This window comes from Capra hircus, chromosome 6 (assembly GCF_001704415.2).
Source record: "Capra hircus breed San Clemente chromosome 6, ASM170441v1, whole genome shotgun sequence".
Lineage (NCBI taxonomy): Eukaryota > Metazoa > Chordata > Mammalia > Artiodactyla > Bovidae > Capra > Capra hircus.
The window spans coordinates 115,670,290-115,697,536 of record NC_030813.1 but is presented as its reverse complement, the minus strand read 5'-3'; the positions used below and the strand labels follow the sequence as shown (position 1 = coordinate 115,697,536).

At 66.1% G+C, this 27,247-nt stretch overlaps 2 protein-coding genes and 1 long non-coding RNA gene across 8 annotated transcripts in view; 1 reads left to right on the top strand and 2 right to left on the bottom strand.

Moving 5' to 3' along the window:
* On the bottom strand, positions 4,059 to 12,249 carry HGFAC (HGF activator). 4 transcript variants are annotated; one of them, XM_018049802.1, is made up of 14 exons: positions 10,516 to 12,249; positions 9,842 to 10,010; positions 9,633 to 9,732; positions 9,335 to 9,414; positions 8,666 to 8,788; positions 8,449 to 8,580; positions 8,180 to 8,290; positions 7,931 to 8,105; positions 7,604 to 7,725; positions 6,728 to 6,992; positions 5,160 to 5,299; positions 4,745 to 4,885; positions 4,507 to 4,655; positions 4,059 to 4,320 (listed from the first exon to the last, which is right to left on the bottom strand). In XM_018049802.1, exons 1-14 carry the CDS (start codon positions 11,386 to 11,388, stop codon positions 4,138 to 4,140), a joined length of 2,763 nt encoding a protein of 920 aa, XP_017905291.1. In that variant the 5' UTR covers positions 11,389 to 12,249; the 3' UTR covers positions 4,059 to 4,137. The 4 variants fall into 4 exon arrangements, with proteins under 4 accessions (XP_017905291.1, XP_017905293.1, XP_017905292.1 ...); XM_018049804.1 differs by having other exon boundaries at positions 7,640 to 7,725; XM_018049803.1 differs by having other exon boundaries at positions 9,633 to 9,729.
* Positions 6,356 to 19,358, top strand: LOC108636239. The gene is made up of 4 exons (XR_001918221.1): positions 6,356 to 6,558; positions 8,398 to 8,548; positions 9,661 to 9,722; positions 17,574 to 19,358. It is a non-coding gene; the product is annotated as an uncharacterized LOC108636239 (long non-coding RNA).
* Positions 12,342 to 27,247, bottom strand: part of RGS12 (regulator of G-protein signaling 12) — a 122,346-nt gene continuing 107,440 nt past the window's right edge. The window contains exons 11-18 of one of the 3 annotated variants that reach the window (XM_018049799.1): positions 26,123 to 26,317; positions 25,818 to 25,891; positions 25,280 to 25,406; positions 23,176 to 23,272; positions 21,868 to 21,938; positions 21,406 to 21,559; positions 19,464 to 19,895; positions 12,342 to 12,823 (exon numbers count right to left, since the gene is read on the bottom strand). In XM_018049799.1, coding sequence (XP_017905288.1) covers positions 12,597 to 12,823; positions 19,464 to 19,895; positions 21,406 to 21,559; positions 21,868 to 21,938; positions 23,176 to 23,272; positions 25,280 to 25,406; positions 25,818 to 25,891; positions 26,123 to 26,317 — 1,377 coding nt within the window. In that variant the 3' untranslated portion in view covers positions 12,342 to 12,596. Of the gene's footprint in view, positions 12,824 to 19,463; positions 19,896 to 21,405; positions 21,560 to 21,867; positions 21,939 to 23,175; positions 23,273 to 25,279; positions 25,407 to 25,817; positions 25,892 to 26,122; positions 26,318 to 27,247 lie in introns of those variants that run through there. The other 2 variants (XM_018049800.1, XM_018049801.1) reach the window with 2 other exon arrangements.

The window sequence follows — 27,247 nt, the reverse complement described above, 5'->3', positions numbered from 1 at the left end:
CTCACATCCACTCTTTCTTTTGAGCCCGGCCTCCACCACGTGAATGGGCCCAAGGTAGCCTGCCAGATGACAGGAGATGTGTGTCCCAGTCACCCTGCCACCCCAGCCAAAAGCCAGTCAGCTGCCACGGGCAGAACCACCTAAGACCCACTGATGACCCACATACAATCCGGGCCACGAGAACCACCCCGTGAGCAAAGCCAGGGACCGACAGGCCCAGCATCGTGAGCTGAGTACATGGCTGCCTATGTGTCATGAGTTTGGGTATCATTTGTGACACTCTCGAGAGCCACTTGGACTGCAGAGATCCAACCAGTCCATCCTAAAGGAGATCAGTCCTGGGTGTTCATTGGAAGGACTGATGCTAAAGCTGAAACTCCAGTACTTTGGCCACCTGATGTGAAGAGCTGAGTCATTTGAAAAGACCCTGATGCTGGGAAAGATTGAGGGCAGGAGGAGAAGGGGACGACAGAGGATGAGATGGTTGGATGGCATCACTGACTCAATGGACATGAGTCTGAGCAAGCGCTGGGAGTTGGTGATGGACAGGGAGGCCTGGCGTGCTGCAGTCCATGGGGTCCCAAATAGTCGGACATGACTGAGCGACTGAAGTGAACTGAGCCGTGACACCAGAGCAGTCTGATACCGAGTGTCTGTGGCAGACTCCAAGCCTCGTGCGGCCCTGGAAGCTCTGCAGAGGAGGAGCCTGGACCCCGAGTTACCACGGCCAAGGGCACCAGCAAGCGTCCAAGCTGAGCAGGGGTCGGCACACAGCAGGCACGAGGAGACAGAGAGAGGCCCCCCCGCGCATCCCGAGTGAGAGCACAGACGAACACTCAAGCGCTGAGCATCACAGGGGAAAGTGATGTCAGAAGAAACAGAATCCACAATTCGATTTTTTCTTTTTTGGCCACATGGATTGTATGATCTTACTTTCACAACCAGGGAGGGAGCCTGTGCCCCCTGCATTGGAAACGCAGAGTCCTAACCACCGGACAGCCAGGGACGTCCCCACGATTTCATTTAAAGCAGATTTCCCAACAGTAGGAACAGAAGCCAGCGGAATACCTTCCAAGTGCTGACAGGAAATAGCTAACGATACATGTGAGATGACACGCCGAGAGCACAGCATGAATGATGTCGTGGCGATGAACGTGGACACGCGGACAGAAACTCACCAAAGTGCAGCCTCCTAGGCTAGCTCAAGAAGAAACAGAATTCCCAGCAAGCCCCAGACTATGAAAAAAATGATTCAGTAGATAAACATCATCCCGTAAATAACACACCGGGGGACTTCCCTGGCGGCCGAGTGGTAAAGGCTCCGCCTGCCAGCGCAGGAGACATGGGTCCCATCCCTGATCTGGGAAGATCCCACTCGTCACAGAGCAGCGGAGCCCGGGAACCGCAACTACTAAGCCCGTGCTTTAGAGCCCGGGGACCACAGCCAGAGAAGAGCCCTCGAAGCAACAAAGACCCAGCAGAGCCCATAAAGAAAGAAGAAAGAGAACAGGGCCAGGGATCTCAGGAGATGCTACCAAACTCTGGGGGAACGGACGACTGGCTGTCTACAGCCCTCCGGTGGACCGGAAAGAAGGGGCAGCCTCTTAAACTCACTCTGTGAGGTCTGAGGGAAGCCCTGCAGACAGTCATTCAAACAGCGTAAGAAAGGAAAATTACAGGCCAATCTCACTCGAAAACATAAATGCAAAACGCTAAACACAATAAAAGCAAATTCTGAAGAAGCTGCTAAAAAGGTCAGTGTGTGTCAGCCAGGGTCCCAGCTGCTGACGTGTTAGGACAATTCAGAGAGGATCTGTTTACAAAGCTGTGGCCTTGGAGGGAACCACCAGCGGTGGTGACTGTATGTGTGTGTGTGTGAGTCGCTCGGTTGTGTCCGACTCTTTGCAATCCCATGGACTGTAGCCCGCCAGGCTCCTCTGTCCATGGGATTCTCCAGGCAGGAATACTGGAGTGGGTTGCCATTCCTTTCTCCAGGAGATTTTCCTGACACAGGGATTGAACCCGCGTCTCTTGCATCGCAGGCAGATTCCTTACCGTATGAGCCACCAGGGAAGCCCGCTGTGATTGTGTAGCCCTGGGCTAGTTAGAGAGACGGGCAACTGCCTCAAGACCTGGGGGTGGGGTCCCTGAACCACGTAGGAGCGTGATCTACACCTTGCGACCTTCAGGTAAGGGATCTGGGTGTACCCTTTGCTGGGATACAGAACAAAACACCACAGCTGCTGCTGCTGCTGCTAAGTCACTTCAGTCGTGTCCGACTCTGTGCAGCTCCATAGACGGCAGCCCACCAGGCTCCTCTGTCCCTGGGATTCTTCAGGCAAGAACACCGGAGTGGGTTGCCATTTCCTACTCCAAAAAGCACCATAGACTGGGGCTTTAACCAACAGAAATTGTCTACTGTCCTGGAGGCCCGAAGTCCAACATGAGGATGTTAGCAGGGCTGGGTCCTTCCTGCCATTGTGAGGACTTGCTCGGGCCTCCGGCCTCACCCGTGGATGGCCGTCTCCCCCTTGCTTCTCTTCACATCACCTTCCTCCCATGTGTGTCTCTGTGAGCATGACTTCCCTTCTTACGGGAACACAGTCATATTGGATCAGGGCCTACTGCGACGATCTCATCTTAACGTGACCCCCTCTCCGAAGACCCTCTTTCCAAATCAGGTCACATTCTGAGGTCCTGGGGGTTCGGACTCCAGTCTATGAACCTGGGGAGGACACAATCCAACCTGTAACACTGAGATCATACCAGAAGAGGGAGCCAGGGAAACCAGCAGCCCAATCTCACGCTCCCCTCTCCCCTGATCTCCTGCTGGGCTCCCCCCACCCAAGGGCACAGGAGCCCACTGATGCAGCCCATCGGGGTCAGCGGACGGGGCACAGCGCGACGTGGGGAGAAGTCCGGAGCAGCCCACAGAAGGTAGCTGGCTCCCTCCCTGACTCAGCACAGCTCGCTCCAAGAATGTAAGGCTGGCTTGACGTCGGACTATCTATAGACGCACGTCACCTCTTTAACGGCTCCACACTCCACACCCGCAGGGAACAGGGTTGGGGAGAGCTCACACCAAGCAAAGGTCTGGGGGCACTGAAGCCACAGCATTCCTGGAGGCCGAGAATGGGCGGTCAGAGGCCCCAGGTCCACCAGTGGGAGCTGCTGTGCCTTCCAGGGGCTGGGGTGCCAGCACTGGCCTCTACCACCCCAGCTGTGGCCCACACGAGTTCCAGTCCACTGAAGGCTCTAAGCCCCACCCACACGCTGGGGCAGCAGGCACCCACTGTGGTCATCTCTATTCCTCTGGCTTTGCCAGGGGGCCAGGCGCCATCCTGGTAATGTCTGATCTTGTCCCGACAACTCTGTTCCCTGCCCTCCCAGCCTCCCCAGCAGCTGGGTGTGGCCATGAGACCCTATTCGGGCAGACATAGCGAAACACAAAATCTGCTGGAGGAGGGGTCCCTGCGGAAACCCGTCCTCTCCTGATAAAGGGGCTGTGGCTGACCACTGGACTTCCTGCTATGGGAGCGAAGCAAAGGTCTCCAGCCCCATCAGTCAGGTCTGAACGCAGTCCTGACTGAGACGGGGCAGAGAGGGGAGGGGTCTGTGCCTACCTGTGTGTGTGACGTCGGGGAGGAACTGGAAAGGACCTCCCCAGGCCTCCACCAGGCCTCCTAGTACGTCAAAAGGCTGAGTGGAGGGGGAGGGGCAGCACGGGACAGAATGTTCTAGGCAATAGTAGGAGCAGGGTGAGCAAGGGGCCTGCTCAGTTTCATGAACACAGGGAGGCCGGGGTGGCCGGAGCAGTTTGGGGGTCAGGGCAGGGCAGAGGAGGGTCTGAGAGCAGTCTGGCTGGGAAGTCTACAGGCCGTGGGGCCAGACCCCTCCCGGTGGGGTCGCAGGCTCCCTTCTCCACTGAGAAAGGGCAGCTGGGGGCTGGCTCGGGGGGACCCCAGCCCCGAGGGCCCGTCATCCACAAAGCTGGGTGGGGGGTCATGGCCTGGGAGGAAAGGCAGGGCTGGGGGGCTTGGGCAGAGGGGCCGGCAGTGTGTGGGGGGGTCTTGGAAACATCTTTATTGGCAGCAAGGAGGGAACAGCAGGACACAAGGCCCCGGGGTAGAGGGGGGCTCAGGAGGGACTCGCGGGTCGCTTGTGGGGGCGAATCCGGTCGTTGATCCAGTCCACGTAGTTGGCCACGCGGGTGTAGACGCCAGGCTTGTTGAGCCTCCCACAGCCGTCGCCCCAGCTGATGATGCCATACAGGTAGGCCACGCCGTTCTTCTCGCAGGCCAGTGGCCCGCCGGAGTCCCCCTGTGCAGAGCGGCCCGTTAGGGCCTGAGACCCACCCAGAAACCGCCCACTCCCCCTCACCCCAGCCTCCCACACCCCAACCCTGAAAGTGCCTCCCCAGGGGTCCAGAGCTGCCCTGGGATGCAGATTCTCAAGGTGGACCCCTTTCGGCTCCAAGCTCCGAGTTGGCGGGCTGTCCAGGCTAACCTGGCAGGCGTCCGACCTGCAGTCGAAGTAGCCGGCACACAGCATGTTGGGGCTGATGTCGGCCCCATACACCTCAGGGCTGCTGCACTTGTGGTCCGCGACCAAGGGGACCAGCGCCTCCCGAAGCGAAGGGGAGTAGCCGCTCACGTCTGCAGGCCGACACGGGGTGTGGGGGTGCTCAGGCTGGGTTGGGCCACCGCTCCTGGGGGCATGACCCTGGCCCCCTGCCCGAACTCACTCTCATCCTGGTGGCCCCAGCCCGCTATCTGGCATTTGTGTCCCGCAGGGAAGGGGCTGCTGGGCTCGGGCAGGCAGATGGGCTGGACGAACTGGGAGCGGACGGCGCAGCGCTCCCCTTTCTTCTCCAGCCGGATCAGGACTGGGTGGGAGAGAGGTCGGAGGTTAGCCTGCCGCGCAGGGGCCGTGACAGCCGAAGGTAGCCACGGAGTCACACGGGTACAGCCCGCGGGGCCGTGGGGCTGTGTCCTGGGAGGCCCGAGGGAACTGCAGACAACCTTCCCCCTCTTCCTCACCTTCTCCCTCCCTCCGCCCTCCCCCAGCCCCTATCTCTCTCATCCCTCCTGGGAGAGTCTGAGGACTCCCCCAGGCCAGCCTGGTGCGGCTCCCCGCACACGGCCCGGGCGGAGCCTCACCGAGGTCGTGGTCACTGGGGTTGAACACCGAGTACAGCGGGTACGGGATGTACTTCTCGATGCCAAATGTCTGTGTCACGTCCGTCGTGCGGTTGAAGAAGTGCTGGCCCAAAACCACGGAGACGCTCTCCCTGGGGGGGCTGTGCAGCAGGGGGCTGGTGGCTGCACGACCCTCGACCCTGAGGCCGGCTCGCCCCTCCTCCAACACTGTGCAGGGCCCCCGCCCCCAAACCCTGGGGAGACCTGAGCAGGGGTGCAGCGGGCTGTAGTGTGGTGGGGCGTGGCGAGCTACGGCCACACCCACAGTCCTGGCAGCACCACCTCTAAGAAGCCAAGGCCTGCGTGAGCCAGGGGCCTCTCATGTGTCCAGGTGGGCTCGGTGCTGAACGGGGCCCAAGTTGGTGCAGGTCCAGGCTGGGGCACGGTTCTGCCCGGTGCCCCTGGCCTGGAAGCAGGGCTTCCTATGACGTCACCCAGGGGTCCAGGAGCCTGAGCACTCCTCTCACCCGCTGGCCCCCATCACACCTGCCCATGAGCACCCTGCTGCAGCCACCTGCTTGGCCCAGGCCTGGGACCACTGCTCTGGGCCCCCACCCGCAGAGGGTGGGTACCTTCACCCGCTGGGCCCCTCCCCTGATGTAAGGAGAGATGCTGGCTCGCGTCCTCCAGTGTGTTAACCACTCCCATCCCACTGCCCACAGGGGAGGCTCCAGGGGGCCTTCCACAGGTCCAGCGGGGAAGGGAGTGGCCCAGGCCACAAGCACTCAGCACAGGGCTGGTGTCAACTGCACACCCCCGCGGTGTAGTCCTTAGGGTGACTGGGGGGGGGTGCTCATTTCGGACTCTCACGCAGCCAGACCCCAGCATGCCACAAGCCCCTGACCCCTGGGATGACACTGGACCCTTCCCCCCGCCCCGAGAGAGCCCCTTCCCCTCAAGGCAGAGAATTTAGGAGCAGTGGATGGGCAGGCTTTTCCCGGCTCTGAGCTCGCTGCTCCTACCCCTGGGTTGTGGTCGTGGGCCTCACACCCTTGACCCCGACCCTGGACGCCAGCCCAGCCGTCCTCCCCGGGCCCCTACATGGGGCCACCTGCTCCTTCTGGGCAGAGGAGGGGCCGGAAGGGGCGGGGACTCAGGGCAGGCCACGCCCACCGCCCCGCCGCGCAGGCGCGCCACCCCGCCCCGCCCCGCCCCACCCCGCCCCGCCGCGCTCCAAGCTCCAGACCAGGGAGCTCCCGGGAGAGGACCGGCCACCTGGACAGACTGGGAACCGCGCCCCGGGGCAGGAGCGCGGCTGGCTCCCGCAGTCTCCCGGCCCAGCACCGAGCTGAGCGCGGAGCCCCACCTGAGTCAGAGGGGCTACGGGGAGCGGAGGGACCGAAGGCCGGGGCTTACACGGGTAAGGCGGGGACGCGCGGGTGATGCTTAGGAGCAGCGGGCGTGTGCGCGGATGGCTGGCGGTGGAGCCGGGACGCAGCGTGTAGGGCCGGGCGGGCGGGCGGAAAGGTGGATGGTTGGAGGCGGGACACCGAGATGGATCGTGGACACTGGGACCCAGGGGCGCTCACCTGTTAGAGAAGCAGTGGGCGGCAGACACCACCCAGCAGGTGTGGACGAGGCTCCCCGCGCAGAAGTTGTTCCCGATGTAGATGGCGGCCAGCCAGGGATGGGAGCCGGGCAGCGAGGAGGAGCCGCCGATAATGCGGGGCCGCAGGAAGGTCCTCTTCTTGTGCCTCTTGCCGCAGGTCTGGCGTCCAGCTGGTCCAGCGGCTTCGGGCCCAGGCAGGGTCAGCAGGGCCTCGGTGGGCGGGGGCTGAATCCTGGCAAGGGATTCTGTGGACACAGATCACTGGATCACGCCGCAGGTCCTGGCTGTGTCCAGGATTCTCTAGGCCTCCAGTGGTTCACCTGCCTCCAGCCCCAGCCTAGGCAGCTCCTCTGAAAGAAGAGCCCTGCTCAGGCCCAGCTCTGCCCTTGGGGGGGTGGGCACAGGACTTACTCTGAGCCTGTTTTTCTCATCTGCAGGATGAGAACTGTGCCTGATCACAGGCTTTGCAGAGCCAGGGTGGCCCAGCAGGCCTGGCAGGGGTTCCTGTCCCTTCCAGCAGCCTGGGACCCCAGAGCCAACCCTGGATGGGTCAGAGAGCCCTGGGGCAATGGGGCCAGAGGGCAGGCTGGCCTCTTGGAGCCGCCTACCCTCCAGGGGCTGACCTCAGGGACACCCAGCTATCCGTGTCCATGGGGACCGTCCGGGCACAGTGCAGAATGCCTGGGCCCCCTGACCTCTGGTGCCGACCCACTGCGTGGCCTTGGTCCAGCCCTGCTGTGGTGAGCCTCAGTCTCCCCATCTCTCAGATGTGCCCGTGGTCCTCTGGGGAGAGGTGGCTGCGCATGGGGGTGGAGTGAGAAGGCCCCAGTGGGGGTGGGGCCAGCCCGGTGCCCACCCTGCGCCTCCCGGGACCACCTCCAGCTGCGCGCACCGCAGGCCGCCAGGCGGCAGTACTCCCAGGAGAGGGCGCTGTCCTTCACCACGTAGCACCAGGGCCTCTCGTCCTTGTCTGGGTTCCTGGTGGACAGGGACAAGTGGGTGGGCGGGGGTCAGAGCCCCTCAGAGGCAAGGGGCGAAGATGGGGATGCCTGCTGGGCGGGGGGTCCTGACCCCCCCACCAGCAGCCTCTGCTCCTGCAGGCGGCTCTGAGCCCCGGCCCCAGGCTCCGCTCCCTGGGCGGCCTCCCGAGCAGAGGGGTCAGGGCCATGGGGACAGTGCTGACCGGCAGTAGGCATGGGGGCCCAGGCCCAGGAGGGCCGCGGCACCCACGGAGTCCACGTGCAGCTCCTGGTAGAGCAGGTCGGAGTTCCAGGGCAGGCATCCGAGGCCTGAGGCCGCCGTGCTGGCCACGCCTCGGTACTCGGTGCCGGTCCCCACGAAGCAGCGTTGGGCAGGCACTGTGGGTGGCGGGAGTGCTGTGAGCCTGGGCCGTGGCCGTGGGGCCCACACCGCTCCAGGCTGGGTGACTCACCAATGTTGCAGAGCCGCCCGGCGTAGCCTGGGGGGCAGGCGCAGACGGTGGTCCCGGTGGCCACGATCAGGTGGCAGGAGCCGCCGTTCAGGCAGGGGCTGCTCAGACAAGCTGGGGGGAGCACTTGGGAGCTAGGCCTCAGCCCCGAGCCGGGGGCGGGGGTGGGGTGTCTAGGCCTGGTTCCCCCGCCAGTGCCCCTCTCTGGTGGCCCTTCCCAGAGCGCAGGCTCAGTGACGTGGCCCGCCCCGCTGGGCCGCACCCTCGAGTACCTGTGTGGCGGGTCCCCTCACAGTGGACCTGGCCCCCCGCGCACTTGCACTGTTCCACGCGGCCCTGGTGCACGCGGGCCCAACGATCGCCCGGCTCCAGGTACTCGTAGCGGCTCTCATCAAAGCACTTTGCTGGGGCGGGGGGGCCAGGAGGGGGCACAGTGAGCCGCTGCTCCCGCCTGTGGCCAGCGCCCTGCCGCCCCGCCACCCCGCTCACCTGTGCCGCAGTCCTGGCCGGTGAAGGCCTCAGGGCAGGTGCAGTGGTGTGACTCGGGGTCCTGTGTGCTGGAGCATGAGCCTCCGTGGAGGCAGGGGCCAGAGGCACAGGGGTCCCGGGGGGCTGGGCACACGCGCAAGGGAGGGGGCCGTCTCAGAGTCCCGCAGGCTTTGGGCCCCCACCCACACCGTGATACTCCCTGCTTGCCAAGGGCCTGCCGCCTTCAAGATGCCCCTTCTAAGGCTCCTCGGGGCGTGTGTGCCCTGCAGGCCTCTGCCCTCCCCACTCCACCCCTGCCCAGCTCTCAAAGCCTGGGCAGGCAGGCCTCTGGCTCCGCATCCAACACCCCAAGAGCTGGACCCCGACAAGCAGCACGCTGGCCCTGGAGCGCCCTGCACGGGGACCTGCGGGGCCCAGCCTGACCAGCAGGGGGCGGCGAGGCCCCAGCAATAGCCAGAGCAGCTCTGTGGCCCCCAGAGAGGGCGGGACCCTGCCTTGTGGGTGGGCGGGTGTTCCCCACTCCTGCAGGCCCCAGGCTGATGGCTCCTCCAGCGCCCAGGCCTGCAGTAGGATGAGCCGCAGACAGGACAGGAGCCCCTACCCCAGCTCAGCTCCGACTCCCCACAGGAGATCACGCCCACCCCCGGCTTCAGACCCCCAGGCACCCACCTGGGCCCCCCTGGGGAGCGGGGTCCTGCACACAGTAGCCCCAGGCCCTGTCCCGGTCATAGTTGTGAGTCGTGGCACACCTGGGGGTGAGGCGGGTGCTGATGGGGGAGGGCACCCAGAGACCAGCTCGTCCCGACCCCGACTCAGGCTGGCTGGCTGGCCGCTCTGGAGCGCTCTCCCGCTCAGGCCCTCACTCGTTCACTCCACCTGCTGCGTGCTGGGCTCAGGCCGGAGTCGGGAGGGCAGAGGGCGGGAGGGCCTCCAGGGTGGACTCGGGGGCGCAGGGACCGGGACCCACCACTTCCTGTGGGCGCTTCCCTCTGCAGTGCAAGAGTGCAGCATGCGGCCGCCGTAGCGGAATGGGAACCTGCAGGGCTGCCCGGCCTCGGTGAGCACTGCTGGGGGGGACATGGGGGTCAACGGCTCCTGCGCCGGACGCCTCCCTGCCCCCATCACCCACCCCACTCCACCCCCCGCCGCCTCCTCCAAGAAGCCCTCCTAACGCACCTGTGCCCCTAGGGCCGTTGGAGGGGGCTCCCCAGGGCAGGGGGGTGAGCCCTCCACCAGGGGGCCCCTCTGTCTGGGATGCTCCCACGGCTGCAGTGCTGGGGGTCACTGAGGTTACAGGGGTCACAGGAGTTACTGTGGCGTTGTGTCCTGGGGGCTCCCCTTGGCTCTGGGAAGGGCCGAGAGGGCTGTGATGGGGGGTGTGGGGCGGGCCCCTCACACGAGGACCTGCCTCAATTTGCATGTCAGCGTCCTCAGGCCTTGGAGCGGGGACCAGGGGACACAGGCCTCAGCTGAATACTGTCCCCTCCCCATCCGCCCAGTCCAAGGAGCCAGGACACCAGCATCACTACCACCCGGGCTTGAATCCTGGGGTTGGGGTCAGACGAGAGCAGCTGTGTGGCTTTCAGAGCCCCCCATAACCTCAGACACGTGGACCCAACAGGCCCAGAGGGCAGGGACCAGCCCCTGAGCCCCCAGGCGGGGGACCAGCAAGTTGGAGCCCCCGGCCTCCTGTCCCCCAGGCCCAGCCAACACGCCCACCTCGGCCCTGAAGGTCCACTTTCCCCATGGTGGGCCCCTCACCCCATCCACACCCAGCCTTGACCTCACCCTAGGACCCAGAGTGGGCCCGGGGGAGCCTGTGGTCACAGAGCCGCGGGGTCAGCGCTCACCCTGGCAGCCTGGGGCTGTGCCCCGCGAGGCAGCAGCAGTAGCAGCAGCAACAGCAGGGCTGGCCTGGGCGGGGGGCAGGGGCTGGCGACCCAGGCCCAGCACCCCATGGCTCCTCCTGGGCTGGCGTGAGGAGCGGCGGGACGCGGGAGCAGGGTGAGGGTCAAGGCCGCCGGCAAATGATTAACCCTGGCTGCCTCCCGTGCCGGGAGGCCCGCACGTCTGCCGTATCTGCCGCCCGGCTCACCCTGCCTGGGCCAGCAGTCCCCTCTTGCCTCCGCCATGCTCTTCCTGGTCCTGACCGCGTCCTCCAGGCTCAGCATAGACGCCTCCTCCAGGAAGTCTTCCAGGATGACGTGGAAGGAAGAGGCCTGGAGCCCCCCAACCCCAGCTTCCGGTCCCCACCCAGCCAGAGGGCTGGCCACTGTGTACTTATGAGCTGTACTACCCAGAGCAGCTGTACGTGCTGGGCCCTTTGGCACGGCCCCATGGCAGGCAGGAGGCCAGGCGCAGGGGAGCGTATGCGCACTGGGGTGGGAGTTAAGGACAAGGCCCCGGACAGGGACCTCCGCCGCCGCCCTCCACAGCGTTTCCATCTGTCCCCTCCCAAGGTGAGCCTGGGGTGGGGCCCCCGTGCAAGGGGAGCAGGGAGGAGGCCTCTCCCCAGCCCCCTGCCCTCCACTGCTCCTGGACCCACAGGGACGCCGCCTCAGGAAGCCCAGGACCAGGACCACCCGCGCCGTCTTGCCTCCCCCATCCCGAGCCCCTGGCCAGGCATCTGGGCCCACTGAGACCCTGCTTGGGGCCCTGCCCTGGTCTGGGGGCACTTCGCTCCCTGACCCATGAACAGGGATGGGGTGTTGCGCCCCAGACATGGAGTTGTTGCGCCAGGCGACCTGTGGCTTGTGACTGCAGCCGTGGGCAGAGCTGCTCGGGGACCCTCTTCGTCAGTTTGAGGGGGTCACGGAGGCCAGGGGGCCCCGATCCCTGTGAGCCGGCTCAGCTGCCGACACGGGGTAGAGGGAAGGGCTGGCCCAGGGTGGGGTTGGCCTGGCGCTGCAGCCGCCTTGCTGGGCACCCCAGATCGCCCTCTCTGGGCCCTCATTTGCCCTCTGTGCAGACAGGAAGCGCAGAAACGGGGGGCACCCAGCTTGGATGTGGTAGGTGCTGGGCCCTCTTCCATGTGGGTGCCCTTGGGCTCAGCTCAGGGCACAGCCCCATGGCCCCGGGGGCACTGAGGCTTAGGGCCCTTCTGCAAGCCTGGAGGGCGTCTCTGTGGGCAGGGCTTTCCACACGGGCTCCGTCCACCTAGGACCTGGGCCCGTGTCACCATCTCTGCCTCCCTCCACCCCGTGCCCTGCCCCCTGGCCTGGCTGCCACTCCCACCCCTCCGGATCCCTGCCTCAGGGCCTTTGCACAGGCTGCCACCCTTTCCCAGGCTTTCTTGGGCAGGCAGGGCTACCCCGACACAGTCACTGCACAGACTGGCCTTGCCAGACCACTTGTCTGAATGAGGCCAGGGTCAGGGTGGCCTGAGGGGTCCCCAGGCAGAGCGCCACCCCCACTGGTGGCCACCCTGAGAGGACGACCCTGCGGGGCCCCTGGCAGATGGTGTGAAGCAGACAAGACATGGCCTGGACGGGGCAGGACCTCAGCCGGCCGCCCACACGCTGGGCCCCGCGCCTCCTTCTGGTCAGCCTTGTCTCCCTGCCCGCCTCTGACCTCGCCCCCTTGAGCTGGCCCCCCGTGACATGCCGGGGCCACAGGGGCCACAGCTCCCTGGGGGAAGGCCTGTGCCCCAGGACCCAGCACGAGGCCGACAGTCGGGTCCGCTCTGACACTTTATTGCGGGAAGGCTGGGCGCCAAGCAGCGGGGGCAGGGCCACCAGCCCTCTGAGCCGGCCCTGGTGGGCATCTGAGGCCAGGCCGCCAGGGGTGGCTGACCTGGCCTGTCCGAGGCCCCCGAGAGGGGCTCAGCTGCCCTCCCTCAAGACCACTGCTCTCCATGCGTGTGTCCCGGCCGGCAGCCCAGGTGCACGGTCCACAGGGTTGGCCGGCAGGGACGGGCCAGCGGGCGGCAGCCTCAGACAAAGGTGGCATGGTGCGGGCTGGCCTTGGGCTTGGCGGGCCCCCCGGGGACGGGGCTTGGGGCGGGGCGTGCCGACGTAGGGGCCCCGCTGGCCCGTGGCCTCCAGGGGGCCGTCCGCACCCCCGGGATGCTGCCGGCTGGCCCCGGTGGCTCGCCAGCGACTCGGTCCACGTCCACGACTGTGCTGACTGGGGGGCGTCGGCTGCCTCGGGCCCCACCTGCTGTCACGGGGAGAAGAGAGAGGCTATCACCCGCCTGTGCGCCCTGGCGGGAGACCCCGGCCACCCTCCTCACTCAGACCCTGCCAAGGGGTTCCCGCACCACCACCCCCTCCACCCCGTGCGTCCTGGGGCCCCTTGGCCTGTGCTCCGGGGAGCACTCAGCAGGTACCCTGAGGAGGGTCCCAGGCCGAGGGGGACAGTGGGCTCTGGGGAGCGGGCAGGGTGAGGGCAGCTGTGGTCCTCAGTGCTGGGGGCGGGGTCTGGGGGTGCCCAGCCTGGGGGGCTTGGTGTGCTGGGACCAGCGGGGCCCCTCGTCTGGCAAGGGGACGCCCAGGGCTCCCTGCCTGGGTCCAGGAGACTGGGAACGGCCCACCTGGCGGGGGCCCCTCCGGGAGGAGCTCAGAGGCAGGGCAGCTCTCCTCTGCCCCACCCTCGCCCCCTTGTTCTCCTTCCCTGGGGGGGCTGTCTGCGGGGCACTGGGCAGGCGGTCGTGACGGGGGCTCCCGGGAGCGCAGAGCACCGGGTGGGGCTGTTGCGATGGGCTGGACCCTGGGAGCAAGGCCCTCCGCAGGCACTCGGGGTCTGCACCCACGGGCAGCGCTGCTGGCTCCTCAGGGCCGTGGCCCCCCTGGCCAGGGCGGGACAGGGGGCCCCCAGGGCCCTCCCGACCTGGCCCCGCCGTGGTCCACCTACCGGGGGCTGACTGGGGGCGTCTCAGCCTCCCAGACCCCGAGCCCCTTCGGGCCCACCTCCACGCTCTCCCGCTCCGCCAGCAAGACCGCAGGCCGAGCGCCCCTTCCTCCAGCCTGCCTGCTGCGCAGAGCAGCCAGGCCCTGACTCCAAGTACCCGCCTCACCCCCAGGAGCTCCAGGCTGCCTGGGACTGCCTTGGAAGCTTCCAGACGCTGCGCTGGGCAGCCACACCTCCCAGCCCACCACCCCTGGTGGTCATCACTGCCCTGTCCCCTTGGCTGGTCCTGGGTGGGGCCCTGGCGGGGCAGAGGTGTGGTCCCCGGAGTCAGGCGGGTGTGGGGAGGGCACAGGGCACTGGGTGGGCGCCTCAGCCTCAGTCCCGACACGGGGCTCCCCAGGTTCACCCCCAGGACGGGCGCCAGGCTCAGGGCCACAGGCGGGACTCCAGGCCCCGGTCGGGCCAGGTGTAGGCGGGGCACAGTGTGTCTGGGGTGGTCTCGGTGAGTCTGAGCCAAGGGCCCGCTGATGTCTGGGGTCTGGGGAAGGTGCCCCGGCCCGGCCCCCAGTGGACAGGCTGGAGGAGGGGGCTCCAGCCCAGGAACACGGGGTCCGGCTCCCCTGACCGCCTCTCCCGGCCTGTGGCGAAGTGGCAGGAGGGGCCCCCATGGCGGGTCAGCATCACACCTCCCAGGGGTGCTGCCCGGCCACAAGTGTCCCACTCGGGCAGTGTGACAAGGTAGGGGTGGAAAGCGGAGACGTTTGCGAGGAAAGCAGCCTGTCTAGGGCTCCCAGGGTCCACTCGGAGCAGCCAGGACTGGAAACTCCTCCCAGACAATCAGTCCTTTGGTCATTCAACAAACATTCCGTTTGGGCCTGTCCCGTGCTTGCCAGTCGGCCCCCAGAGCCAGGAAGCCATGGGGTGGGGCTGGTCTGCCCCTGGATCTGGAGCAGTGGGGAGGGGCAGAGCTGCGCTCCTCAGTTGCTGGCCCCCATTTGGGGCACCTGTCTGGAGCGTTAAGAGGCCTGTGAGCCCACACACACCGTGGGGCACGGCCTGCTCCTGTCAAGCCCTACTCAGACCCTCCAGGAGGACAGAGGCTGGTGAGTGGGGTGGCCCCAGCTGCAGGCCCTCTGGCACCCAGGCAGCTCGCGAGCTTGGGACGGGCACGTCTCAGGAGGGTGGCCGCAGTCCAGGTTCCTCCTGCCGCCCGGACTTGCTCCTCGGAGGCAGCGGCAGCCCCAGGCCTGTGACTCAGTGTCCGGGGCCCAGCCCGAGTGGTGGGCGGGCAGGTGTCACGCCCTCTGTGCCAGGGCCTGCCTGTGGTGACTGCTCTCCTGGCCTCCCCATGACCCTCCTGGCCTCCCCATGACCCTCCTGGCAGGGGCAGAGCACAGAGGACCCCCCACCCCCAGAGCTCGAGGGCCGCTGCTTCCAAGGGAGCCAGGCTGCCCTGTACACGACACTCGCTCCTGGCACCAGCTGGCCCCAGTCGTCTGTCCCATGTCCTCCAGACCGTGCATGTGGGGCCGGAGCCGGAACCCCAGTGCCCACCCCTCAATGCCCTGGGGATCACAGGCCCAGCCCCCGGCCGACTGGATTCTGTGATTCTGACCGGCACAGCCAGCTCCTCCCTGGGGGCACCCTGTTGGAGCCCTCACGGCAGCTGGGACCCAAAAGCCCCTCCCAGGACCCTCCAGGCAGACCCCGGCCAGTGGCTGGTCTGCTCTGGCCCTCGAGGCTCCACATCAGCAGAAGGACCCTCCTTTGGGGGGCCGTCAGGGCTCCCAACGGCCCTGGTGCAGCCTGACCCCTCGGCCACCCCCAGGGTCACTGTCCGGCCTCAGCCTCTGGACCTGCTGGGCCTTCACAAGGCCCCTGCCAGTCCTGGGAACCCCATCCCACTCGGCGCCCTTCTGTGGAGGCTGCCTGGGCCCCCAAGGGCAAGTCAGGGGACAGCCCAACCGAAGCCTTGGTTCGCCCGCAGTCCCCCCAACCCTGGCACCCCACGTGTGTCTGCGATGGGGGGGGGAGGGTGCCGGCTCAAAGCCCCTCTGCAGATCTACTGAGCACCTGCTGGGTTCCAGGACTCCAGCCCATGGCAGCACAGGCAGAGTTGGGGAGGGCCACGCGGAACCCAGGCAGGCAGACCTGCGGGCAGGGCTGCCCTGGCAGAGGTGGCGGGGGTCGTACTACCAGCCACCAGCGGCCCGTGGCTTCCACTGGGAGACATCCAGAGGTCAGGTGGCATGGACCACCTGTGGGGCACTCAGGAGAGACACGGAGAAGGGGACGCAAGGGGGATGGACACGCAGCAGAGACCCAGGGCCAGAGGCCAGGAGGCTGGAGTTGTCCTCACCCATGCCAGGGCCTGGGGACGGGTGTTGGGCCAGCTCGGTCAGCCCCAGGGAGGCCGGGGAGCTGGCTGGGTGGAGACGGGAGCCCGAGACATCTTGCGGGAGGTCCGCTCAGGTCCACCCTGCCCAGGGAAAGGCCAGGGTGCTGTGCTAGAAGGGGGGATCTGGAGAGAGCCCTGGCTGAGGGCTGCCCTCCCGGGACCCCCGAGCACCCACGTGCCCCTGAGAAAGTCCAGCAGCCGCCCTGTCTGCCCAGGAAGCTAGGTGAGCACGGTGGGGGTGCCCCTCTGCAGCCCGGACGGAAGGGCCAAGCTACTGCTGGAGAGGGGACAGCTGAATGGACAGTGCAAAGGAGGTGGCCGGGGCGGGGAGGCACCTGCAGCAGGCACGTGGGGCTGGGGTCCGGGCTGGGGAGACCTGCACAGCCATCCCAGGCAGCAGCCCGCTATGGAGCCAGGCGGGCTTCCCTGGGGGTCCCTGGCCCGGGGCTCCCGCCTCACCTGGGCTATAGCAGGTGAGACACGCCAAGGCTGTAGCTGAGGGGCGGACGGACAGGGGCAGAGGGGCTCCTGGGACTCGGGGCCACCCCGAGGGCTCGCGGTCTGGCCTCTGCACTGCCCAGTGGAGGGCGTGGCCCTGGTGTGGGCCTGTCAGCCTGGGTGACTCGCCTCTGGTTTCCATAGAAGCCGAGTTACTACGCCACAGCGACCCCTGGAGAAGTGACTGCAGGCCCCTCCCACTCTGGGGACTGGATGTGCCTTGGGGGGCCCTGCACTCGGTGCAGGGCGGTACGAGTCCCCAGGGCCGGGGGCTTCCGTCCCGTCCAGTGCTCCTTGGGCTGAGCCCCCAGCGGGGCCAGGATGGTGGCGAGGGCTCCTCGGGGAGGGTAAGACAGAGGCTCGACCAGGACCATGACCCAGGCCCCACCGCCCAGCGCGGCCAGGCAACAGGAGGGGGAAGCCTGCCCAGCGCCTAGCTGGGGGATGGGGGCGGAGGGACACACTTCTCTTAGCCCAGCGCCCGGCTGCAGGTGCCACAGGGTCAAGCCTGCACCCAGGTTATGGCACCCTGCTGAGCGCTCAGCCGGGGGCAAGGCCAGGACCCACCCTGCCCGACACCTGGGGGCGATGGGGTGCTGGGCCCGGCCCCACCACCACCAGTCGGCACTGCAACGGCTCCTCTGCCTGGCCTTGAACACCTTGCTCTCTCCCTGGGAACACAGGGCCCTTCCAGGTGACTCCCACGCCCTTGCCACACCCACCCACGTGGACAGGGACATCTCAGCCCCCTGGCTGAGTGAGCCCTGAGCCCTCTGCAGGGCCCTGGACGCTGTCCTTGGACCTGACACTCGCTCTGTCAGGGCCAAGGACTCACACCCACACCCAGCCAGTGCTCCCCGGGGCAGGACGTGCCCACCAACGCCCAGGGTTTTGCTGGATACCAAAGAGGTTAACAGGACCAAATCCACGGCAGGCCGAGCGGGAAGGCTGTGCCCTGCACGGGCACGCGTCCGCCCAAAGGCCTCCAGCCCTGAGGCCCTGACAGGCTTCTGAACGTGGGCGCTGGGGGCCGAGGCCCACCACGATGGGACCCTCTCCTCGGGGTGGCGCAGAGCTGGCAGCCTGGGCTCCGCCTCTCACAACCTGGCGGCATGGGCATGCTCTCTCACCCTGGACAGAAGGGTCTCGGTGGCCACCCTCTAGGAAGCAGCTCACAGCACCTAGAACTGGGGACGCGCTGCAAACCTGCCAGGGGACCCCAAGAAGAAGCGCACCGGCCTACGGTGTCCGCAGTGCCCCACTGGCTGGGGAGCCCCCGGTGCTGTTGGGAAGCCCCAAGGTGAGTCCGAGGCTCATGGGAGGAGCACCGCCTAGGACACCCGAGGAGGCAAGCATCCAGGGCTACCACCTCAGTGGGGATTGGGGGGCGGTGGGGGTGGCTGCGGTGGTCAGAAGCTACTGCCAGCGCTGGCATGACCCGGGTTCCTCCCCACCAGTGCACTGGGGCGGGTGGGGCGGACGGGGCTCAGATGGCCCTAGCAGTGTGCTGGGAGACGCAGGGACCCACCAGTAACCCTGCCCAGGCTCTGGAGCGAGGAGCAGAAGACAGAGGTCGCACTGGGAAAACCGCGTGGGCTCGACGCCTGAGCGGAGTGTGGAGCCGGGGAGGACGTGGCTGGACCACAGGCAGCCAGCAGGCCTGCGCTCCGGGTTCACGGGGGACGAGGTGGAAGGATCCGTCCGCCTCACGCAGCAGCGCCGGCACCCCCCCACCTTCAGCCATCCGACCGCTAACCCCCGGGCTCAAGGAGGGGAGAGCCATGCTCCCCGCGTGCTGTGTCTGCGCGTCCAGCACCGCCCCTCCCCCCCATCCTGCCCTTATGCAGCTCCGTCTGCAGACACACCCGCGGCGCCCAAGTGTATCTAGAGTGGTCTATTTTCAAAAGCCAGTATATTAAATAATGAATTACACGGAAATGTGCAGTGTTTGCCATGGATTAAAATACATCTATCGTTTTCCAAGGAGAAAATGGGTTTTCGAATGGAGGAGGAAAGAGTTTCCAAGCAGTCCGATGGTCAGACGTAGGGTTTATTTCTCCTGGAGGAGCACAGATGCAGCCGCGCAGGTATGCAGGGGAGACAGGGTCGCAGAGCAGGCCACATGCGAGGAGGCGCCCACCCACACGGCCGGTCCTCCAGAGCCACCCCGCGCACCGAGGCGGCCCACCGCGGCCCGGGGGCCCCAGAGATGCGGCTGCGGGTCCCGGAGGACCCGGCCCAGGCAGGACTCAGGCAAAGGGGGCCTTCCTGGAGCAGCCCACAGGGAAGGTCCGTGCACCCCAGGAGGCGAGGAGCCGCCCCGCGGGCGTGGCCCTCTGCAGGCGGAGCGATGTGCCCCCTGAGCCCCTTCTCCAGGAGGCCGGGGGCCTCGAAATCTAACATTCATGCGTCTCGGGACCGGCTCACGTAACACGTCCACGCTTCCATTTGGCGGAACCGTGCTGACCTCCCGGGTGAGGGAACTCCAGGCCCGCGGGCCCCCACGTGCTCTGACCGATGTGCAGAGGGGGAGCAGTCCCCCGCGGCCGGACCTGGGGGTCACCGTGGGCCTCGGGCTCTAAGCCACACAGGGCTTGCTCAAGACAAATTTTTTTTTCAGTCTTGAGATTAAAATACTGAAAGTGCTAGTGATCTAGATTGTAAAAATAACACACATTTTTCAGAAATCCCCAGGGCCTTGCTTGGTGGTGGCATTACCGCCCCGGACTGGGGAGAGGAGCAGGGGAGCGCCAGGGCCCGGTGGGGGCGCCACTCACGAGCGAGTGCCCGCTGCCCCCTCCCGCCGTCCTGGCCACTCTCCGACCTCAGCGGCGCTGGGTCCTCAGAGAGGGCGGGGCAGCCAGGACAAGCACGTCACCGAGGAGGAAGCACGCTGCACCCTCCCTCGAGAGACTCCGGGCGGGGGGTTCACTTCCCACCGCCCTCTCGTTTTAATTGGAAACTGTGTGGACAACGCCAGCGCCAGGCGGACGGCGTGGGGCCAGCGGGAGGAGGGCAGTCAAAGGGGAGCAGGGGCGGCGCGCCCGGAAGTACCTGGTCTCGGAGGTGCGGCCGCGTCCCGCGGGGCGGGGGGCGGCGGCAGGAACGAGCTGTTGGGGCTGCTGATGTCCCCCTCCCCCGTGAGCGTCAGGTCGGCCACGTGCTCGCCCTCCTCGGTCTGGACGCTGCCGGCCTCCACTTCCTGTGCTGGCGGGCTGGGGGTCCCGGGGGCACCGAGGGGCAGGCTGTCGCCGGAGCCCGGGCTGCTGGCCGGGCTTTCTCGGGGCCGGGGTGCCCGCTCCTCGCCGTGACCCGTCACGGTTCTCGGGCCGAAGGTCTTGGCAGCGGCTGAAGGGGAGGGGGCGAGCCCTGGGGGGCTGGGGGGCAGACGCAGGAACTCGGGCAGCACGAGGTCCTCCTTCCTCAACAGCCCGCGCTGGTCGTCTGCTCTGCTGCTCTGAGCTTTGGAAATGAGCTCAAAAAACTCTGGCAAGAAATCCCACATTGACCAGGTTTTAGAGCGGGTCCCCTCTGGCCCAATGCAAGAGCGTGTCTAGAAAGTTCTGTCCCACTGCCCCGGGGCCTCCCCACCTTCTAGCCTCCACCCAGAGCCCGGGAGGCTGCAGGCCGCGGGCACGGTTCTGGCCCTCCCTGGACCGGCTCTGGGCGCCGGGGCAGCAGCCACCTGGTTCCCTTCTGAGCAGGGGGAAGCCGCTGACCATACACCACGGCCTGACAGAGCCAGGAGCCCAGGTGTCTGGCGCCGGTGAACTTGTGTGCGGGCGTCCTTGGGCACCACTTGGGCCGGTGAGCGATGCCTGGCCCTCGACCCCCTCCTGCAGCCCCGGCACCCCTGGCCAGGTACTGTACCTTCCTGGATGCCCCCAGAACCTTTCCTGTTCTTGAAAGTGGAAGTGTTAGTCGCTCAGTCGTGTCCGACTCTTGGTGACCCCATGGACTGTAGCCCCCCAGGCTCCTGTCCATGGGATTCTCCAGGGAAGAATACTGGAGTCGGGTGCCATGCGTTCCTCCAGATTGTCCCCACCCAGGGGTCGAGCCACGTCTCTTGTGTCTCCTGCACTGCCGGTGGGTTCTTTTAACGGCTAGCTCCACCTGGGAAGCCTGTTCTTACCGGGGTGGGTTCTCAGCTGTAACTCGAGTCCACCATCCCAGGTAGATGGTGTCTACACTGAGTCTTCTTGGGGTTAGCTTAGCTAAGGTTACAGTCTTAGCTTCTGACCAACAAGGAGCCTGAAACCTCACACCTGAGGGCGCTCAGAAGGCGGGCGCTTCGGCGCAGGCGCGGCCGGGCAGCGCAGGAGCTGCGACGAGCCAGCCGAGCGGAAGCGCTGCCGGGTTCAGCCGTTACAGGGCAGCTCAGAGCGGGGCTGCTCCTAGCGCTTCTCTGTGTTACAGGCTTCTGGAGAGAAAGCTTCCCGCCTCCCTGCCTCTCATGCGCTGCCCTCCTTCGTCCTGCGGTCCGGGGTCAGCGTGGGCGGCCAGCCCAAAGGCCCGACACACAGCGTCTCCCCCCGGCCTCTGAACAGGGCGGTCAGCGCAGCCAGGGCTCCGCCTCACCTGGGGCCCGCCCCCGCGAGGGCCCGCCCCCTGGCAAAGGCCCGCCCCCTGGCAGGACCCGCCCCCTGACAGTATCCTCCCCTCGCGAGGGCCCGCCCCCCGCGAGGGCCCGCCCCCTGACGAGGGCCCGCCCCCTGACGAGGGCCCGCCCCAGGGACTCTGAGCCCGACCGCGCTGTGAGGGGGACACAGAGACCACCACCTGTTGCAGCCCCAAGCGGGGGCTCCCTACGCACGAAGGGCCCGGCCCTCGGTCTGAAAACCGGGGCTTTAGTAAGGATACACCGACAGCTGCAGGCCCAAGCGGGTGACTTCTCAGTGTGAAGGGGTCACAGTCACCCCAGTGGCATAACCCAGAGAAGGTTCTAGGGATCCTACGCATTCATGAAAAACGTGCAAGTTTTAAAAAGTACACGTACCCTCTGCTTCGTCCAAATTAATTTTCTGATATTTTTTTTTCCCAATCTTTGCAATAGATTCTTCTCTCTTTGAAAGCCGGGGCTCCCTAGCATTCTTCCCATTTTCTCCTTTAATTTTAATAGAATTAGACTTGCCTAGCGTCCTCTCCTCTCCCTGTGTCAGAAGGAAAGTCAAAGTTCCACTCACGTTGCAGACACGACAGCACGTTCATCAGTTACATAACAGGGGACTTGGAAACAGACTGCGCGGATTTGGACTTTACATGAGTTGCAGAAGTCAATTGCAATAAAGACTTCGTGTGAGGCACACACACCCACCCAGCAATTCCCAGGCCAGTGGGAGCGGGCAGCACAAAGGCGCCCTAGAAGAACCCCCCACCCTGGGGCGCAGGCCCAACTGGAGCAGAGAGCCGCGGGGGCCACCACCCCGAGCATTGCAGGTGCGGGGCGAGGGGAAATTACCGTAGCCGAGTGATTCCTGGAGCTGGCATTTACAGCTGTGCTCTGTCTGACCGGCGCACTTCTCTGTTTATCTGTGGACGCCGAACACAGTTGAGATAGACTTTATACTGCAGTGAACTGCAAACCCATCTCCAGATCAATACAATGACATTTATACATCCTTGAGAGCAAAGCTGCACGGAAGCCAAAAAGGGCCTCTGAAAGGGCCTCCTGGGGACTGTTTGGCACGTGCACCTTTACAAAGTGGGAGGCTCTCACATTCATTACGTGTTTTCAACCAAGGCCACTGCCCCAAGTCAGGGCCACAGGCTGGCCCCCAGCCCTCCCGGTACATGGCCGCTGCTCTGGACCAGGACGGGCCGGCGCAGACCTGCCATCCCATCTGCAGGCAGCATTCCGCACACACCTGCCTGCGGCTGCACCTTCAGACTTACCTGTGCACACAGGCCAGGGGGTCTGACCACATCAGACCCTGGAGGGGGCGCTGAGCACCCGCACCCTGCTCAGGCCACTCGCCCCCAAGACCAGCCGCCGGGCAAAGGGAGAGCGCACTGGACTCTCAGAACCCAGATGGGCCCAGAGGGGTCGAGGGGCTGCGCTGGAGCCCCAAGGGCAGAGAGGCCAGCACAGCGCACGTCACCCAGGGAGTGACCAGCGCCCCACTTCAGAGCTGGGTCAGCCCGGGAAAAGGATGGGGCAGCTCCTGGCACGGCCCTCCGCTTGCCCTGTTCAGTGGACTCCAGGGGGTCCCTGCAGGAGACACGGCCCCGCTACCCTCCGCCTGGGAGGGGCTGAGTGCTCCAGGGAGTGCCGGTCCCTCCAGGTAACCTGACAGCGGGGATCACTCTCCCTGAGAAGCCGCACGGTCAAGGTCAAGGCCAAGGCCAAGGCAGCGAGTGTGGGGAGAGCTCCGCAAACCACTGCCGCCTGGTGCACAGGCCCTCGTCACCGCCCCACCAAGCCCCACCTCAGCCACCGCTGGGCCCGGAGCAACAGCAACGCCCTAGGGTCCCGGGCCCTTGTGCAGAGGATGGGGGGCCCCAGGAGCAGAGCACGTTCCAGGGCGCACTGGGGTGCCCCGGGCAGTCCCGGGGTCTCGGCAGGTCTTGTCGCCCTTCTCCCAGCAGAGGAGACTTGCTCAGCGAGGCCCCAGCGCTCCTGCCCACAGTCAGACGCCCGTCAGGCTTGAGCTCAGCCATGGCGGGGAGCTGCCGGGCCCCGGGAGACCCTAAAGCCATGAGCACCCCTCTGCGGAGGCACGCTGAGACCCGGACAGCAGAGCCCGGGACCCGGCATCTCTCCGCTCACCTTTCCCTCGGGAGGGGTCCTTCTCCTCCAAGATGACCCGCTGTCCATCCAGACTCGAGATGGGGGCCCCAAGGTCCAGGGGCTCCTTCTCTCCACTCTAGAGGCAGAGACGGTGTAATGAGCAGCCCACGCAGGCTGGAGCTCTCCCGAACAACCACATGTGGTCCTTCTGCCAGCAAGACCACCCCAGGCTTGATGGAGTCACACAGGCCTGCTGACCCCAGGTCCTGCCACCTCGGCAGGGCTGCCCGCAGACTCCTGACGTGGAGTGACACGGATCCCAAGCGCTGGCAGGCCTGCCCAAGTGCAGGCACCCTGAGGAACCCACGTGAATGGAGCTACCACCCAGAGCCAGCTGCGGGCTACACCGAGTCGGGTTGAAGACTCGGGGGTGGGGGTCACGTGGTGGCACCACTAACAGCTGTGTCCCCAAGTCAAGCTGGCCGAAGCCTCAGGACCACTCTCAGCCTGGAGGGGGCGACCCCCAGCCCACCTCGCTGGTCCTCAGTGTGCCAGGAAGCGCGTGTGGGGCTTCTTGCCCCTCCCTGAGAGCAGGAAGCAGGCGGGTCTGAGGCCCAGGGTCCTGCCCTTCTCCCCTGGGAGACTGTTTTGTTGTTCGAGTCCCGCAGCTTCTGTCAAAAAACAATCTGAACGTGCAGTCACCCAGCCAAAGCTCCAGCCAAGTGGGAAGCAGACAAGTGGTCCAGGTGGCTCACAACCTCCTGGCCTCGGCAGCCCACAGCTGGGTCCGAGAGAGGTTCCCAGGGCAGCCGTAGCCTCGCATTCTGCCCTCCCCAGTTCCCCCGGCCCCTCCCCTGCAGCGGCTGGACTGCCCTTCTGGCTCAGGCCCCAGCAGGAAGGAGCCCTGCCCACCAGCCAGCCCCCCGGGACAGAAGCCCCACAGCGACCCCATGAGCAAGCTGCCCTGACTCCCCCACTTTACAGACGGCTACAGGCACAAAGCGTTAGCTACGGCTTAGGGCCACAGACAAGGGAGGGCAGGGGGGCCACGTGGCACCCAGGCCGTGCCCTCTCCATCGAGCATACGCTAGACTCTAGATTCTGGGGCAGCGCTCCCCCATCCCCTCCCCCACTGTCCCAAGCTGGTGGGGGGAGCCCTGGGTTCCCCTCAGGACTGGTCCTCTGGCTCACTCCAAAATTTCCAAACAATTGTGGAGCTCATCTCAGAGAAAATAAAAATCCTAAAAATACTTGCAACTGTAGTTCTGATATAGGATATTTTGTAAAGAAAGGAGAACACAGGCCAATGGGCCACAGGTGCGTGCTCAGTCGCTTCAATGTGTCCGACTCTTCGTGACCCCATGGACTGTAGCCCACCGGGTTCCTCTATGCATGGGATTCTCCAGGCAAGAAGTGGTTTGCCATTCCTCCTGGAGCGGGTTGCCACTTCCTCCTCCAGGGGATCTTCCCTACCCAGGGACCTGTGTCTCCTGTGACTCCTACGTTGCAGGCGCATTCTTTACCGCTGAGTCATGGGAAAGCCCCCAGTGGGTCCCGAGTCACATCTCAAAGCAAACACGTGGCGCGTGTGGGGACAGGTCCGAGCCTGCTGGCCCCAGTCTCCCCAGACACCCTCCGGCAACACGGTGGGGCTCTGCCCTGTCCCTCCTTAATTCGCTCACTAAGTAACCCGACGGCCGGCTGGGAAATGCCAGAGCACCAGCAAGCCCTCGGCGTGTGGGCAGCCGGGCAGTTAGCAGGCACGTGAGGGGCTGGTGTGGATGGATCGGGCAGCTCCCGCCCTTGAACTGAGGTCTGGTCAGGTGTGCAAATGGCGGGAGGCTGCAGGATTTCCCTTTGTTTCTTTTCTTGGCCTCCTTGGGCCAAAACCCCCAAATCTCAACCCAAGCCCAGAGGGCACAATGGAGGTACAAACAGCGAGTGTTTCCACTGCAGGGTGAGAAGCAGGTGGGCGCGGGTGGCGACCTCCCAGGGCTCCGGGCACTGCCAGCCACTCCTCACCCCCCTTGCGATGCCGCAGCTCTGTGGACGACTGGGGGCAAACTGCGTCCCGGCAGGCAGGCGCTCGTGGGCAGCTTGGTACACAGAGGGCCCTGGGTCCCTGGTCAGCCTGGTCACTCACCAGCCGGGCCACCAGCTCATTCAGGCGCAGGCCATACTTGGCCGCCACGGGACGCAGCACCTCCGTGACGGGCTTGCTGGGCTTCGCCTTGAGTCCCACCGATCGGTTAATCGGCACCAGATCCAGCCTGGGCAGAGGGGGAGAAACAAGCACACCTCTGCCACGTGTGCGTGCAACCCTCACGCCGACGCTCTCCGTCGAGAGCACAGCAGCACCCACGGTGTCGCCATCACCAGGGAGGCCCAGGTTCCACAGGGAGAGCCTGCGGGGGGCTTCTCCAGGGCCTGGGGGCTGCCAGGGCGGTCACAGCCAGCAAGGAGCGGCCACCCCACGGGATGGCCCTGTGCTGGTGCAGCCCGACGGGGGTCACTGGCAGGGAGCGTGACCCTCTGGCCCCGGGCGCTCCTGCCCCTTCCAAGCTCACAGTGGGGGTGTTGGCCTTCCAGTCCCAGCAGAGTGGAGGCCAGCAGAGCAAGTGGTCAGAAATGGCCCTGTGGCTCCGGAAACCTTATGGAACCAGCAGCTGCGCTTCTCTTACCGGAATAAAGTGCGTTTTTCTAGGCGCAGGTCCCGGGACTCCAAGATGCTGCTGTCCTGGTGCAGCACGAGAGGCTTCGCGCACACGGAAGGGACAGAGAGGGCCGTCAGCGGGGCCGGGCGCTCTGCCGCGGGGGCATGGCGCCGCTGCCGAGCCCGGAGAGGGCTGCCTGCAGAGGCAGCTCACAGCCGGGCCGGGCTCCCGGCCGGGCCTCCGGCAGAGGCGAGTGGACAGACAGGGGTGGGCCGGCCCCCCACGGGACAGGCCCCCCCCCAGAGAAAGGCCCGAGGTCCCCGCAGCCGCACCTTGTCCCCGCCCGCCAGGAAGAGGTCCACGGCAGCCCCGTTGATGCCGTGCCGCTCGCAGAGCCCGGCCAGCACGTCCTTGATGGAGAGCCCGGCCCTGACCAGCACCACGCAGGCCGTCCCATCAGGCAGCTGGATGCTGCAGTGCTTGGCCGGCTTGTCCCGCTCGGGTGCGAGGGTCCTGCAGGCCTCTGGCTGGGGGCAGGGAGACACGGGGGTGGGCACAGGGCGGGGTGCTCGGGCAGGGCGGGCGCTGCTTGCGCATGCGGGCAGGGCAGCAGGGCGCCCCCCGTGCACACCCAGCTCCAGCACACGCGCACACGGCCCGTTCTGACAAATGCACACTACGTCCCCGGGCCTCCAGCCGACACGGGAGGGAGCCAGCACCTCTCTCAACCTCGGGCGCCGGCCAGACAGGCCAACCCTCCAACCTCTGGGTCTAACTCTCACAAGGGTTAGGCTGACAGCTAACCGCATGGCTTTCCTGCTCAGAACAGGACAGGTCTTTCCACTGTGGTTTCTTGGGGCCGGTGGTGGCCTCCCTGACCCACAAGCGCATGGAGCCCCCTCTGGAGCCCCGGGGGGCCACTTGGGGACCACGAGCTGCTCTGCCTGCCTGCCGCTCAGTCTGGGGGCCGCGGACACGAGGCAGGCTGGACCAGCGCTGAGGGCCTGCGGCCCAACCCCTGCTGCTTCTGGTCCCTTTTCTGGATCTTTCTGCCCGACCTCCCAGGACAGGAGGCCTTTCTGGGAGGGGCGGGCTGACGGACAGCAGGGCGAGGTGCGACGGCCTGGCCGAGGCTCAGGGGCAGCAGCACTCGTCCGAGGTCAGAGGAGCATGTGGGGGGAGGCGGCGTCGGGTAACAAGGGCCCCAGGCCCTTCCTCCGGGTGGGAGGCTGGGGGCTGCAGCCTGCGGGGCCCATGGCCCGGGCCCCATGGCGGGGAGCCCTGTCTGCCAGTGGAAGGGGCCGGGGCAGAGCAGGGCTGCGGTGTCTGCGTGGTGCGGAAGAGGCGAGCCCGGGTGCACTCAGAGCCGGGTCGCAGGGCAGGGCAGGAGCCATCCAGCGGCCTAGCTCCCCGGGCAGACCCCAGGTCCCTCCGAGATGCTCCTCCGGGTCCCTGAG